At 46.3% G+C, this 14,727-nt stretch overlaps 2 protein-coding genes across 2 annotated transcripts; both read right to left on the reverse strand.

The window, feature by feature from the left end:
- Positions 1-320: 320 nt before the first annotated feature.
- Positions 321-4,399, reverse strand: LOC104054499 (keratin, type I cytoskeletal 13-like). Its single transcript, XM_054088251.1, has 8 exons — positions 3,826-4,399; positions 2,931-3,013; positions 2,625-2,781; positions 2,290-2,451; positions 1,884-2,009; positions 1,547-1,773; positions 930-1,018; positions 321-625 (listed from the first exon to the last, which is right to left on the reverse strand). Exons 1-8 carry the CDS (start codon positions 4,297-4,299, stop codon positions 606-608), a joined length of 1,338 nt encoding a protein of 445 aa, XP_053944226.1. The 5' UTR covers positions 4,300-4,399; the 3' UTR covers positions 321-605.
- A 5,498-nt stretch (positions 4,400-9,897) lies between these two features.
- Positions 9,898-13,663, reverse strand: LOC104054498 (keratin, type I cytoskeletal 15). The gene is made up of 8 exons (XM_054088252.1): positions 13,117-13,663; positions 12,293-12,375; positions 11,962-12,118; positions 11,617-11,778; positions 11,125-11,250; positions 10,788-11,014; positions 10,548-10,630; positions 9,898-10,166 (listed from the first exon to the last, which is right to left on the reverse strand). The coding sequence occupies exons 1-8, from the start codon at positions 13,585-13,587 to the stop codon at positions 10,147-10,149; spliced, it is 1,329 nt and encodes a 442-aa protein (XP_053944227.1). The 5' UTR covers positions 13,588-13,663; the 3' UTR covers positions 9,898-10,146.
- Positions 13,664-14,727: the final 1,064 nt, after the last annotated feature.

Consider the following 14,727-nt stretch of genomic DNA (forward strand, 5'->3'; position numbering starts at 1 on the left):
GTTTCACTTCTGCTGCTAAACTGCCAAATCAACTACTTGCACATCCCTTGCAATATATGCTATGAAAAAAGGGTTTCACTCATCTTTTTTTCTTCCGTGTGTCACTCTTGAGTTTAATGTATATGTTTTCATTCATCTCCAGCATTTCATCCAGACTTCTTCTAATGAAGCTAGTTTTCTTTTGGTCCATATTACATCCTATACTCAACCTTTCTTTCTCTGCGAAGGTATTTGTTCAACCTAAAGTTAAATATTAATATACGAAACAGATCGCTAGACACACAGTTTTCTTTGCATTGCAGAAAAGTAAAGTTTTATTAGGGGCATGGTTATCAGCAGGAAATGGCTCACACATCGTGCTGCAAAGAAGCGTGTGTGGATACAGTCAGGTATCTACAGCTGAAGGACAATATGAAAAGGAAGAAGCAGATCATTTTAGGAGTATCCTGGAAATCATTCTTCTCAACTTCATGAATAACTTGTAGAGCAATCGGTGTGCTGGGTAGGGTACACGGTGCATGTGCTGCGTGTTTGATCATGTTGTAGGCCAGGCTGCTCAGATGGCAGTCAGGAGATCAGGGGAAGACCAGCGCATCAGTGAGATCCTAACACACTCTTGACTGTCCTGGGAATGAAAGAAGAAACCATTACTCTGATGGGGAAATCGAGAGTCTCTTGCAGCACTGGCGTTTCGAGTATATCCATTATTGAAATGTCCAGATGTGTTAGCAAAAGTATGAGAAAGGAGCTTAGCTTGTTTCTGTAACTGAAGCTGAGACTTTGATTGTGGGTGGTTTAATCCCTGTTGCAATTGCAAAAGTGGAAGCCATAGCAGAAGGAATGGTATTAACAGGAAAAGAGATTAAACACAAAATATGAAAGCCATGAAAGAAGATAAATTAGGATCCTCTTTGGAAGATGTTTCTTACCTATCTTGTCACCAGATTGACCGTGAGAGTAGGAAGTAGAATAAGAGTGGGAGGACATTCCACCTCCTTGGAGAGCTCCGTGAGACGTTCTGTGCAAGGAAAGAAGTTTTAATGTAGGCAATGATAAATAAATTTATAAAGAGACATGTTGTGACACGATGTGCAGTGTGTGTAACAGCTTGGCTTCTCCTGGGCCTTGCAAATATTTCTGTTTATGTTTTTATTTCAGTCCCTTCAGCTAAGCCTTACTAGAAAGTTCAAGATGCAGACATAATATAAGATTGTAGAATTATGCTTCTTCTACTCTACCAGTCCACCTGCTGATGGAAGGCAGTACATTACAGTTAGGATTTGCACAGTGATTCCTCTCACTCAGCACAAACAGTCCAAGAGGAACTGACTAACAGAAACAATGTCAGTAACTGTATGTTCTGTGTTTCCCTCTCTGTTTGATGTACTTATTAAGTTTATGATACATACATTTCAATACAGATGCTGTTAAAAAATCTGCTGAATTTAGGCTTCAGCTACAGACTGGTAAAATATTCTACTCTGTGAGTCCCAATAGAGAAAAGACTGATAGAATTTATGCCCTTATTTGCAGACACCATACGTACACAATGTCTTGCTGTCCCTCCTGCAGCAGAGCTCGGTACTGAGCAATCTCCTGTTCCAGGCGGGTTTTGATGCCCAGGAGCATCTTGTACTCCTGGTTCTGGCTCTCCATCTCACAGCGGATGCTGGCCAGCTCTTCCTCCACACAGTTGATCTGCCCTTGGATCTGTTGCAGCAGCAAGCCGTAGCGAGATTCGGTTTCTCCCAGGGAGTTTTCCAGGGAGGCTTTCTGGAAGTGGAAATCCAGGCGTTTAGGACCAGAGCTCTACTCCTCTGTGTCCAAGGTGGGAGCGTCCATTGCGAGGAGGGAAGGGCCCTCACCATTCCTGCCCCACATACCGTGCTGAGCTGTGCCTGCAGTTCGATCTCCAGGTTCTGCATTTCACGTCTCAGATCCGTGAGCTGGTGGCTGCTCGTCTGGATGTCCTGGCTGCTAGAATTGACTTGCTGGTTGACTTCTTCAATCTGCAAGAATCAGAGCCCAGACACACTTTCAGGACAGCCCAGTCATTGCTCCATAGATCCTGACGTTCAACTCAGCCTTGCCCATCAGACCTGCCCTGCTCCCTCGCCACCACTGCAGTCTTTCCTCAACAACTCTTTCCTTCCCGTTCCCAAGCTGTGCGAGGGAGATGCAGGTGAGCAGCCTCCCCCGTTTTAGCCAAAGATCTCACATGTCCAGTCCCGGGGGGGCGGTCTGGGTTTTCCCACATAAGGAGGCTCCACTTTGTGTGTTGCCACGTACCTTGACTTCATACCACTGCTCCACCTCTCTGCGGTTCTTCTCGATGAGCTGCTCGTATTCGTTTCTCAGGTCATTCAGGACCTTTGTCAGGTCTTGGCCAGGGGCAGCATTGACCTCCACGCTTACATCACCACCAGTCTGAGACTGCAGCTGCCTCATTTCCTATAGAGAGTCCGAAGAGGGAGACAAGGAGCACAGGTCACACCTGGTGTTAGACACGGTGGGCAAGGCAGTGCCGAGGTACAATGGAATAGCAATCAAAAGGCATAAGGCCAAATTTACTTGTCATGTAACTTTGGGAATCAAAGGGCTGTGTCTCAGGCACTGGATCATACCTCTTCATGGTTTCTCTTAAGAGCAATCAGCTCGTCCCTCAAGGACTCCAGCTCAGATTCCAGTGATGAACGAGTGCAAGTGAGATCATCCAGGAGATTTCTCAAGCCATTAATGTCAGCCTCCACAGTCTGACGAATGACCAGCTCATTCTCATATCTGTTCCAAACAAAAGAGAAGCATTAGACATTCATTTTATTACCACACGTAGGTTTGGACATAGCACTTGGGACAGGATAGGACCTGCATTTGTGAATCCCTTAAAATTAATGACATAAAAGATGCAGGGTTCAGAGAGGGGCACTCACTTCATTCGGAAGTCATCAGCTGTCATCTTGCTGTTATCGATGTCCAGAAGCAGTCTATTATTGTCCACAGTGGCAGAAATGATCTGCAAAAGGGAAAGTTAGAAAACAGTCTTTTGGTGCTCAAGGCAAGGGCAAGGAGAAGGGAACCCCAAATCTTTCCTAGGGCTTTGTTGCAGGTTTTAGAATTGTTCCTGCAACAGTGCTGGGGCTACAGAAAGTTGTTGAAATGCCATGCCACAAGAAGTGACGTGTGCACAGTTTTGTGTTCCCCAGACATTCTGATGAAAGAATATTTTGATGAAGGAAAAAATAGGAGAAACATTATGCAGGGAGATTGCTGACACTGATGGGATTTGGTACTCTGGTGTGTAAAGAAGTCTGATCTTTGTCCCTGATGCTGTAATTCATGTCCTTATAAGAAAAGCTGATTGCAAGGGAAAGCCTTGGTCCTTCCATCTCATCTAAGTAGGAGCGTGCAGACACAAAGAGGGGTCAGATCTTGCAATCCAGGTGCTTTGGCTTCGTGCTCCATCCAGCTGAACTGAGTGGGAGCAGAGGGAAAGTCTGGAAACCACACACGCTGGGTTTGGAGCCACCTGTACACTGTGGGCTTTCAGCTACGTGCAGCAGCACGTTTGCTCCTGGTGGAGGTCACCGTGCTGCCTCGGGCTGAGCCCCCAGAGCAGAAGCCTTTCACTTGTGGGGTGGTGTGGGGCTTTGCATACCCAGGAGACGGGAGGCGAGCTCGGCAGAGTTCTGCCTGTGGTACCCCCAGCAAGGCCATCCGGTAGCTGCCTCCCACCCCTTTTGAGCCAGTGCCGGAGGGAAGGAGGAAGCCTTTGGAAGTGGGAACAGGGTATGGGAGATGGAGCCATGCTAGTGGTGGCTATCCTACCTGATTTTGGAGTTGTTCGATGGTCTGGTAGTAGGAGGAGTAGTCCTTGGAAGCGCTGGGAGCTTGCTTCCGGTACCACTCCCGGATATGGACCTCCAGCTGAGCGTTCTCATCCTCGAGCCTTCGCACTTTGTCCAAGTAAGCAGCCAGGCGGTCATTGAGGTTCTGCATGGTCACCTTCTCATTGCCGTTCAGAAGGTCCCCACCGGCACCAAAGCCTCCTGCAAAGCCACCCCCAAAGCCCCCTGTGAAGCCGCCCCCAAAGCCACCAGCCATGCTGCCTGCGCTCATGCCCGCTCCGTAGCCGATGCCGCACGCTCCCCCACCATAGCTTCCCCCGCCGACCACAGAGGAGGCGTAGCGCCTGCAGGAAGCAGAGGAGCTCCGGCCACTGCCACCACTGCAGATGCCTCCGCTTCCACCGCCACCGCTCCTGTAGGAGGTACTGGATGTTCTCTTGATGCTGCAGCTCATGGTGGAAGCAATCAGATATCCGGCCCCAAATGCAAAGCCTGCTGCAGAGGTTGATACAGGAATTCGGAGTGCAGCCTCTGTCCTCCCCGGTCGCTATTTATGCTTTGCTGGGTGGGTGTCACCTGTAGGGCCGTCCAGCTTCCCATGGAGGTTGCCAACCTTACTGCTCATGCCAAAAGTGATGTGCTAAGGGAAATTTCTTCTGGGGCTTGGGACAGCCTTCCCCACGGGTATTGTGTTTGGATGCTGATTCACCAAAGCTTGCCCTATAATTTGAGGTGGGTGGCTGTGAGTTAGATTTTGTTTCAGATAGCATAATGCTGGCTACTTAGTGAGACTCATTTTAATAGTCCCTATTTATTCTTTATAGCCATTTTTCGTCCTGAAATGAGATGGTGAAAGCACCACCCAGTTACTCTGCTTGAATTTCAGAGATGGAGAAATATGAACTCAGGCACCCTTTGGTTCATTCTGCCTGCAGAACTGCCGGTAACTGGCACCTTTGGAAGAGAATCTCTTAGGAATTTATATCCTTCCCTACAAAGAAAGCTCATCATGAGCAACATCTTTCAGAATGCTCAGAGGGGTTTCTCAATAGAACAACCTTTGAAGAAGCAATGCTATTTCTGTGTTCACTAGACTCTGGCAATGTCACTTCCAGGAAGGAATCCCATGCCATGCCCACAGCGATGGATGTGCAATGATGTGATTTCAAAGGTGTGAGGTTTTAGAATTTTGTGCAAATTTCCAGTCACTCAGACTGTTTCAAACCGAAACAGATGTGTAGAATCTCTAAAGCATCATTGACTCAGTCTTGGGAGCGGAAAGTGAAAGGGTTCATCTTTTCAACTTAGCAAAGTGGAGGCTAAGGTGATTATCAGCTTGCTCTCAAGGAAGGAGGCACCAGGGCTGTAAAAATTAAAGGACAATCCCGTTGTGCACATAGGAAAGGACAGAATCTTGCTTTGAGTGTGTTTGGGCTGGAAAATAAGGGCAACTTTTTATCTATGGAAAGTTTAAATGTCAGAAAGTTGCTTCCATTGTGGGATATTGGATGGAATAGAGAAACAGTTTGGGGACTGACCTTGATCAACTGGTGGTTGGGATTTTATCCTCCTGTAGCAGAGACTCATCTGCGATGACCTCTTAGAACCCCCTTACTTTTTATCTTTTGTCTCTCTAATGCTGTGCAGAGGTCTCCAACACTGCTGCACAATGGCAGCATTTCTGTAAGAGAGTGGGATGGGATGAACCCTTCATTGGAAATGGTATTTGCCTTTAAATAACTTTTGGAAAACATAACTGCTAAGCCTGAAAGACAAGGGGGTTGTTTATGTGAGAGTTATGCTTTGATGGGAACTCATCTCCATTTGGGAGTTAATTGCTAGTTCTTTTTGTTGTTGGTTTCTTCATTTCTGACTTTACCTACACACAACTTGCAGCTGTGTCTGGAGGAGCATTTTCTCTCCCAGCCACAACGATTATGAGACCCATAAAGCTACCAATGTGTGTCGTGGCTGCCTGAGGAACCAAGGAAAGCCAGTTACCCTCTTTCGTGGTACCCCGACAGCCGATTTCCTAGATATGCTGAAGATAATGTAATGCTTTGATCTTCATGATTATGATTGTTATTTTATTGGTAGCTCTTTAATTAGCTGCACGTCAGAACCAGTTGCTTTGCATATGTTACTGAGACTGAGTCATCATCATTAAAAAATCAAAATTATTTTCTCATAGGGTGTGATTCCTTACTCATATTTTCCTCATTAGATTGGTGAAATGCACCTTTCTTCTGCCCTATGAGATGTTTATTGCTGATTGACGTTAATGCCAGGGGTGTTGATTTTATATCTCCTTCTTGGCAATATTGCATCATAACATCTGACCCAACCATCTCAAACATTTCCCAATGCTGCAGTTTCATACCATCACCAGACACATTTTCTCTGTCCTCCTTTTTTTTTAAAGGGCTGTTCTAGCTATGCTTGCTGAAATAACTCTATCACAGAAACTTAGACTTAAGACTTTCTAATGGTAACTTATGAGTATTTCCATGTCTTCTGTGCATTTCTGGTTCATCCTCCTGTGGACACAGCTTTCTGGCCTGAAGTGGCTCTTGTGAGTCAGTTTGGGCATCCTGATTTACTTCCCAAGCCATAAGAGCCAGGTCTTTCAAGGTGCCATTAGCTTTCGTAACTCTTGCAAAGACAGAAGAAGGTCAAACATTTCCTATTGTAAAGGGCAGAGAGGCTCTTCAGCTGTTTGAAAAGACTGAGCTTTGAAATCATGTCTTCCTTTGGAAGACCTTTTGCTCATGAACTTTAGTAAACCAGAATTTTGGTTGGAAGGGCCCTTAAAGCCCATCCAGTTCCACCCCCTACCATGGGCAGGGACACCTCCCACTGGATCCGGTTGCTCCAAGCCCCATCCAACCTGGCCTGGAACCCCTCCAGGGATGGAGCAGTCACCCCTGCTCTGGACAACCTGGGCCAGGGCCTCCCCACCTTATTGTGAAGAATTTCTTCCTAATGTCTAATCTAAAGCTTCCCCCTTCCAATTTAAAGCCACTCCCCTTCATCCTACTACTATCACAGAATGATTTGTTTGCAGTACGTGTTGTGAAGCCTTTCCAGGTGCTGTTTACCCCCTGGTGAAACGGAATGCAGAGCCACAACCGATACTCTGAACCGGCAACAGAACCAAAAGGAGGCAATGGTTTTCACAGGAGCTCATGTCCCTGGGTCCATGTCTTCCATCACACAAGAGGGAGAGGACAACCTCAGAAACAATTACTGTTAACTAATAGTTCTCCCGCAGTGAGTCAGCTGAGCTCTTGGTAAGAACAGTGCTACTCCCTTCAGTTTTGTCAGGATCTGCATCTGTGCGTTTCTGATCCCCCATCGCCCTTCAGCATCGTCACCCGTGCTTTTCTTCACTTGTTCAGAGATGAACAATTCCCATAGCAATTCTGTTCTTACTTCTCTTATGTGACACTGTGGGAAGGATCCTTATACTTTGCACATGTGCAAACCTACAGAAAATCCTATTGAATATGAGCTGGTTTATTTCTATAGTCTGTCTAAATTGTTCATTCACTAGTCCTTCCTGCCACTGAAAAGGAAAAGTTTAAACGTAATTCCCAAGAGAAACTGAGCTCTTCTAGTGCAATAACCCTTTCCTGTTCATTTCTCTTTGCCTGCTACAATATGCTGTTATTATCAATGAACTTAACTCATTCAATTCTCAATTCCTCCCTGCCAAAGCCCTTGTTTTCCTTCCCTGCGGATCTTTTCAGAGCAATAAGCAACGGTATCTCTTCCTCTAAGAACCATGGCTGAAGTGAAGTGAGAGCCAGGAGCAGACAATGATATCGAGATACCCGATCAAGCACTTTACAAGATTTGTGGAGCCTCTGCCAGCCTTTGAGGGAGGCAGTGAGGCACACCGTGCGCTTGGCACGCCTATGGCATGTTCCCTGTGTTTCCCCCGGGAAACACAGCCCTTGCTCCATACTCAGATGGAGCTTGGCATCTCATGAATCAGTGGTGATACATAAAAAGCGTTGTGCTGTCAGCAGCAGGAGGATTCACCAGGGCTCTAAACCTGCTGTGGTGACTGATGGGTTTGCAGTGAATGCACTGAAGATTTTGCACAGCTTTGGTTTTGCAGATTTAAGTTCAGACTTATGATAGTGTTGGCGATCTCACAAAGACCTTACACTCTTGGTTGAGGAAAGGAGAAAGCCATGTTGCTGCTCTGGTGTTCCCTTGAGTTCTATTGATGTGGAAGGTTGTGGGTTTGGTTGTTCTGATACTTCTCTGTGTTTTTGGAAGATTAGAGGGAAGGAAAATAACCTTTCAGTCCTTATTTGTGTACGTGGACTGTAGTTCAAGTTTCCATAACCCTACCTCAAGACAGAGATCATCTTAAGCTGTCTTGGCGGTGTTAAGTACAGCAGAGCCATGAATGAAGTCTGGCAGCCTTTGGAGATGAAAGTTAGGTTTGCATTTGCTTTACATCATTTTCTATACTGTTAAAACCTGAAATCTTGTTTTTCTTTGGAGAAAGGTTTTTGTTCATACCAATTCCTTATTCCGACTGAGAAGTCAGTTTAGAAACCCAGTTTTTCAACATCAATCGAAAGTCTCTTCTTTGTGGTACTTAAAGCAATTCTGATAATGTGGTGGCAGAGCTAAGCTACAGGAGTGTTGGAAGAAGACCTAACCGAAATAATCCTCTTGTAAGTAGTTTATGGTGAGGAAACCTTTCATTTCATTACCCTAACAGAAGACATTCAGTCTTAAATGAAACAGCAAACACCAGACACCAGGTCTGACAAGTGGAGAAGGGAACAAGTGTTTATAGCCGAATGAAACTTGGCTGATTTGCATCTGCTGTGAACAGGTATAGACTGAAATGGGGCTTCTCTGTGATTTTCAGAAATCCAAATATCTATAACATAGCTGTTCTAATTCAGTATTGCCCTCTCATCTCCAATTTTATTGCATATTTTGTCTTCATCAGCAGAAAAATAAGGTGTAGAAAATACTTTCAGTGGATGAGACGAGTCTTTCATTCGTCTCAAGGCAGAGTATCAGCCAAGTGAGCGTTCTTGATAATATCTTTTATCTTGATATTATCTTGGTATTTAAATTGAAATGTGTATCGTAAAACATCGGAATGGTTTTGGTGCATGACACTGAAGGAAATAGGTGTGTTGACTTGGTGGCTGCATTTCCCAACAGCAGTCAGCGGTACGTAACTCTGCGTAGCCAAAGGTGTAGAAATACCTGATGTCAGGAAAGCTGTCTGCACTGGAACAGCCTATACTGAGTCACACTGTCCTGCAAGAGCTCTAGCTTTGAAGAGCTGGGTAAAGCCAAAGAAGAATGGACTTGGATGAGTGATAGTAGTGGTGCTGAGCACAATTTGGGACATTAACAGTTCATTAAATAATCCTCAGAGAGTTTCCCATCATCAATATTATCTTTCTTCTTTCACTTGCATCTTGAGGGAAAAGCAATGAGACAAAGGGTCAGGAAGCAACCTGTGAGTCGCTGTTAGAAAACCAAATGGCAAATAGTTTGTAATTTCAGGAAGGAAAAGAATTGTGAATGGAGTTCTGCTCTCGACTTTGTACCTTTTGCTTCTGAGGAGAGAATTCCCACAGTCTTACTTGACTGACAGTTCCCACAGGCAGAGCTTGGAAGGTGTCATAGTTCAAAGAGTCACAGAATTGTTCAGGTTGGAAAGACCTTTAGGATCATCAGTCCAACCATAAGCCAAACACTGCCAAGCCTACCACTACACCGTGTCCCTCATCACCCCAACCACATGGCTTTTAAATCCCTCCAGGGCTGGCGACTCCATACAACCTTCATACAACCATGCTCAGAATTAGTGATGTTTTCTTTCTCTTGGTGGTATTAGCTCAGCGTGATGTCCATTTTCATGGTGCAAAATACATCTGAAACTGTGTTACAAAGCATGATCGGACAACTGTATTTGATAGGACAACTGTGTGTGATCGATTGATTGATCAATACCTGTTCAAAGTTCGTTAAATTAAACTTCTCAGACACATTGGTTTTATTTGCATTGCAGAAGTGAAGTTTTATTAGAGGCAGTGTTAACAGCAGAATTTAAACCCTTAAGCAAAGAACCAGTCAGCAAAGACAAGCTGAGCAAGTCAGAATGGCAGAAGGAGTGATGAGGCAGGGGACCCTGCACTCTTTCCAGGTTGTTCCAGTGCATCAGCTCTGCTGTGGAAGCACTTGGTTCAGTTTCTTGTTGTTCATGTTCAATGCGTCATCTCATCTGGATGGTGCCAGCGTCACTGCTGTTGCTCTAACAAACTCTCGACTGGCCTGTGTAAAGACAGAGCAAATCATTGCCTTAAGGGGAAACCTGATCTTTCCTGCTGGACTGAATTCCTCTACCTAGCAGGCTGTGTTAGGAGAGCCGTGGGAAAGGCTCAGAGCAATGCCCTCAGCACTTCCCCAGAAGTGTGTTTTTTTCATTCCTATGCAGTTTATATTCTGTGTTCTATATTTAGGTAGAGGAAAGGGCAAGACTTTTAAACCCTGAATCCTCCGTGCCAGAATCAGTGAGGTTCTCTCATTCATGAGATACTGGATGTGGGAATCTTGCCAAGCCTGAAATACAAAACTTTTCTGACAAAATGTATTGTAGTCATTGAGGAAAACGTAACCCCCTACTAAACAAACACTTACAAAGTGCTGTCTTACCTGACATGTCACCATGAGAGTAGGAAGTAGAAGAATATGAATGGGAAGATTTTCCACCTCCTTGGAAAGATCCTTGAGAGACACTGTAAAAGGAGAGTAAATAATTCACAACAAACCCCCTAATCATTAGGTATTCCGTCCAACAAGAAGGTGCTATGGCTCCATGGACAAGAAATCTCTGTTTGCAGTTAAGTACACAGGGATTGCTTTTATCGCCTTGCTATAATTTGGAATACGTACACAATGTCTTGCTGTCCCTCCTGCAGCAGAGCTCGGTACTGAGCAATCTCCTCTTCCAGACGGGTCTTAATGCCCAGGAGCATCTTGTACTCCTGGTTCTGGCTCTCCATCTCACAGCGGATGCTGGCCAGCTCTTCCTCCACACAGTTGATCTGCCCTTGGATCTGTTGCAGCAGCAAGCCGTAGCGAGATTCGGTTTCTGCCAGGGAGTTTTCCAGGGAGGCTTTCTGGAAGTGGAAATCCAGGCATTTAGGAACAGAGCTCTACCCTTCTGTGTCCAAGGTGGGAGCTTCCATTGCGAGGAGGGAAGGGCCCTCACCATTCCTGCCCCACATACCGTGCTGAGCTGTGCCTGCAGTTCGATCTCCAGGTTCTGCATTTCACGTTTCAGTTCTGTGAGCTGGTGGCTGCTCGTTTGGATATCCTGGCTGCTAGAAGTGACCTGACGGTTGACTTCTTCAATCTGCAGGAGTCAGAGCCCAGACACACTTTCAGAGTGAGAAAATTCCCTGTGGGACCAGATTTGCTGACTGGGAACTGAGAAAGCTGAGAGCTTCTCCCTTTCATCCTGTCCTCCCTGAGGACAGCACAATCATTGCTCCATAGATCCTGACGCTCAACCCAGCCTTGCCCATCAGACCTGACCTCCTCTCTCGCCACCACTGCAGTCTTTCCTCAACAACTCTTTCCTTCCCGTTCCCAAGCTGTGCGAGGTAAATGCAGGTGAGCAGCCTCCCCCGTTTTAGCCAAAGACCTCAGATGTCCAGTCTTGGGGGGTGGGCTGGGTTTTCCTATAAAAAGAAGCTCCACTTTGTGTGTTGCCACATACCTTGACTTCATACCACTGCTCGACCTCTCTGCGGTTCTTCTCGATGATCTGCTCATATTCATTTCTTAGGTCATTCAGGACCTTTGTCAGGTCTTGGCCAGGGGCAGCATTGACCTCCACACTCACGTCGCCACCGGTCTGAGACTGCAGCTGCCTTATTTCCTGCAGAGAGTGAAAAGAGAGAAACAAGGAGCACAGGTCACACCTGCTGTTGGTCATGGTGGGTAAAGCAGTGTCAAGGTACAAAGGAACAATAATCAAAATGCATAAGGCCAAATTTACTTGTCATGTAACTTTGGGAACCCTGAAGAATCAACAGGCTGTGTCTTGGGCATTGGATCATACCTCCTCATGGTTTCTCTTAAGAGCAATCAGCTCATCCTTCAAGGACTCCAGCTCGGATTCCAGTGAAGATCTGACCAGAGTCAGATCATCCAGGAGATTTCTCAAGCCATTAATGTCAGCCTCCACAGTCTGACGGATGACCAGCTCATTCTCATACCTTTACCATAGACAGGAGAGAAAGAAAAATGAAACGAGATGTTGGCCATCAGTAGTGCACATCCTCCCAAGAAGTCTCCCAGTAGAACAGGAAGACTCAGTAACACCACGCAAGGCAATGCTGCCTTGTCTCCTGAGATTGTGAGACATGCAAGGTTCAGAGAGGGGCACTCACTTCATTCGGAAGTCATCAGCTGTCATCTTGCTGTTATCGATGTCCAGAAGCAGTCTGTTATTGTCCACAGTGGCAGAAATGATCTACAAAAGGGAAAGTTAGAAAAGAGTCTTTCAGTGCTCAGGACAAGGACAAGAAGCTCTTTGCTAGAGCTTTGTTGCAGATCTTGGGATAGTTTCCTGTGCCAAATTCACTTTTCAAGGAAACATGGGCTAGAACAGACCATCCTTCCAAATCCCTACCCTTTGCTTCTCTTACTCAAGTTAGAGCTTTCTGTGTATCCCAAGGAATGTGTTCAGCCCTTTTCCTGTGAAGGCTTCTACACAGTCTGTTTACTCTGGTACCAGTTTAAACTGATTGCAAGGGAAAGCCTTGGTCCTTCCATCTCATCTAAGTAGGAGCGTGCAGACACAAAGGGGGGTCAGATCTTGCAATCCAGGTGCTTTGGCTTCACGCTCCATCCAGCTGTACTGAGTGGGAGCAGAGGGAAAGTCTGGAAACCACACACGCTGGGTTTGGAGCCACCTGTACACTGTGGGCTTTCAGCTACGTGCAGCAGCACGTTTGCTCCTGGTGGAGGTCACCTTGCTGCCTCGGGCTGAGCCCCCAGAGCAGAAGCCTTTCACTTGTGGGGTGGTGTGGGGCTTCGCATACCCAGGAGACGGGAGGCGAGCTCGGCAGGGTTCTGCCTGTGGTACCCCCAGCAAGGCCATCTCGTAGCTGCCTCCCACCCCTTTTGAGCCAGTGCCGGAGGGAAGGAGGAAGCCTTTGGAAGTGGGAACAGTGTGGGGGAGATGGAGCCGTGCTAGTGGTGGCTATCCTACCTGATTTTGGAGTTGTTCAATGGTCTGGTAGTAGGAGGAGTAGTCCTTGGAAGCGCTGGGAGCTTGCTTCCGGTACCACTCCCGGATATGGACCTCCAGCTGAGCGTTCTCATCCTCGAGCCTTCGCACTTTGTCCAAGTAAGCAGCCAGGCGGTCATTGAGGTTCTGCATGGTCACCTTCTCATTGCCGTTCAGAAGGAGATCCCCACCAGCACCAAAGCCTCCTGCAAAGCCACCACCAAAGCCCCCTGTGAAGCCGCCCCCAAAGCCACCAGCCATGCTGCCTGCGCTCATGCCCGCTCCGTAGCCGATTCCGCACGCTCCCCCACCATAGCTTCCCCCACCGACCACAGAGGAGGCGTAGCGCCTGCAGGAGACAGAGGAGCTCTGGCCACTGCCACCACCGCAAAGGCCTCCACCGCCACCGCTCCTGTAGGAGGTACTGGATGTTCTCTTGATGCTGCAGCTCATGGTGGAAGCAATCAGATATCCGGCCCCAAATGCAAAGCGTGCTGCAGAGGTTGATACAGGAATTCAGAGTGCAGCCTCTGTCCTCCCCGGTCGCTATTTATGCTTTGCTGGGTGGGTGTCACCTGTAGGGCCGTCCAGCTTCCCATGGAGGTTGCCAACCTTACTGTTCATGCCAAAAGTGATGTGCTAAGGGAAATTTGTCTGAGGTAACTCAAATGCATTACCGTTGTGTTCAAGTATGTCTGTGTTGATTCACACAAAGCCTGCACTGTAATTTTAAGTGGGTGGCTCTTGGATATTTTGCTGGATAACGTAACATCTCATGGCTTCTGTTAACCTGGGAACGTCACTGGTAAGAGGAGGTAATGAAGGCTCCGCCTTGGTCATCTTTCTTCTGCAGTCTTCCGTGTGACGAAATTCAGCTTTTGTCTTCTTCCTGTGATCACAGACAAAGATTCGTGAGACCGAGCACTCTCTGAGGGATTCCTCATTCATTCATTTATCCAAAATTTACATTAGCTATTTAGAAATCAATTTTAATTTACGGCAACAAATGATTAAGTTTTAAAACACCATTCCCACATCTGTTCTTGAGAAGAACCTTACACTGAATTTTTACTCTGTTGTCACCTCTTTTACTGAGCACGGTCCTGCTGGCTTTAAATCTTTCTGGAAGTGCAAGATATGGATTGCAGACATTTTTCGTGTTGAAGGAAACTGGGTGACAGCCACAAAAGTAGCATTTTGCAAGGGAAAACATGTTCAAACTTTTCCTTTTCAAACTGCGATTAATTTTATTTTAGCTCTTTAAAAGAGCTCAGAGGAAACTGAGAAGAGCGGTGTTTGATATTCCACATCTTTGTCATCACATTAAAATAACTGTTTCTCAGCGTATGTCCTTGATTTATACAAAGCAGTAAAAAAATAAGTTTGATGACAAGATACAGTGCCAGAGATTAGATCTGAAAAAATATAGCCATTATCCAAAGTCGTTACAGTGAGTCGTGTTTGCCAGCAGGGAGAGAAGATCTTGCAACACAAAACACAGAGTCAGAAACGATTGTGTATTTTTTTCCACTGGCTGTGCAATCGGGGTGTTCAGGGAGAGGCTTTTTCCGTCTACACTGATCAAGCTTCCAT

The sequence above is a fragment of the Cuculus canorus genome, chromosome 25 (genome assembly GCF_017976375.1).
Source record: "Cuculus canorus isolate bCucCan1 chromosome 25, bCucCan1.pri, whole genome shotgun sequence".
NCBI lineage: Eukaryota > Metazoa > Chordata > Aves > Cuculiformes > Cuculidae > Cuculus > Cuculus canorus.

What these genes read in the sequence shown, in the direction of transcription:
- LOC104054499 (XM_054088251.1), bottom strand. Translation starts at nt 4,299, where the DNA reads ATGAGCTGCAGCATCAAGAGAACATCCAGTACCTCCTACAGGAGCGGT. An exon ending in TGCAGGCACAGCTCAGCACG is followed by an intron (nt 1,774 to 1,883) that starts GTATGTGGGGCA and finishes TTCCACTTCCAG; the next exon opens with AAAGCCTCCCTGGAAAACTC. An exon ending in GAGGGACAGCAAGACATTGT is followed by an intron (nt 1,019 to 1,546) that starts GTACGTATGGTG and finishes TTCCTTGCACAG; the next exon opens with AACGTCTCACGGAGCTCTCC.
- LOC104054498 (XM_054088252.1), bottom strand. Translation starts at nt 13,587, where the DNA reads ATGAGCTGCAGCATCAAGAGAACATCCAGTACCTCCTACAGGAGCGGT. An exon ending in AGCAGTGGTATGAAGTCAAG is followed by an intron (nt 11,251 to 11,616) that starts GTATGTGGCAAC and finishes TGACTCCTGCAG; the next exon opens with ATTGAAGAAGTCAACCGTCA. An exon ending in CTCTCATGGTGACATGTCAG is followed by an intron (nt 10,167 to 10,547) that starts GTAAGACAGCAC and finishes GTCTTTACACAG; the next exon opens with GCCAGTCGAGAGTTTGTTAG.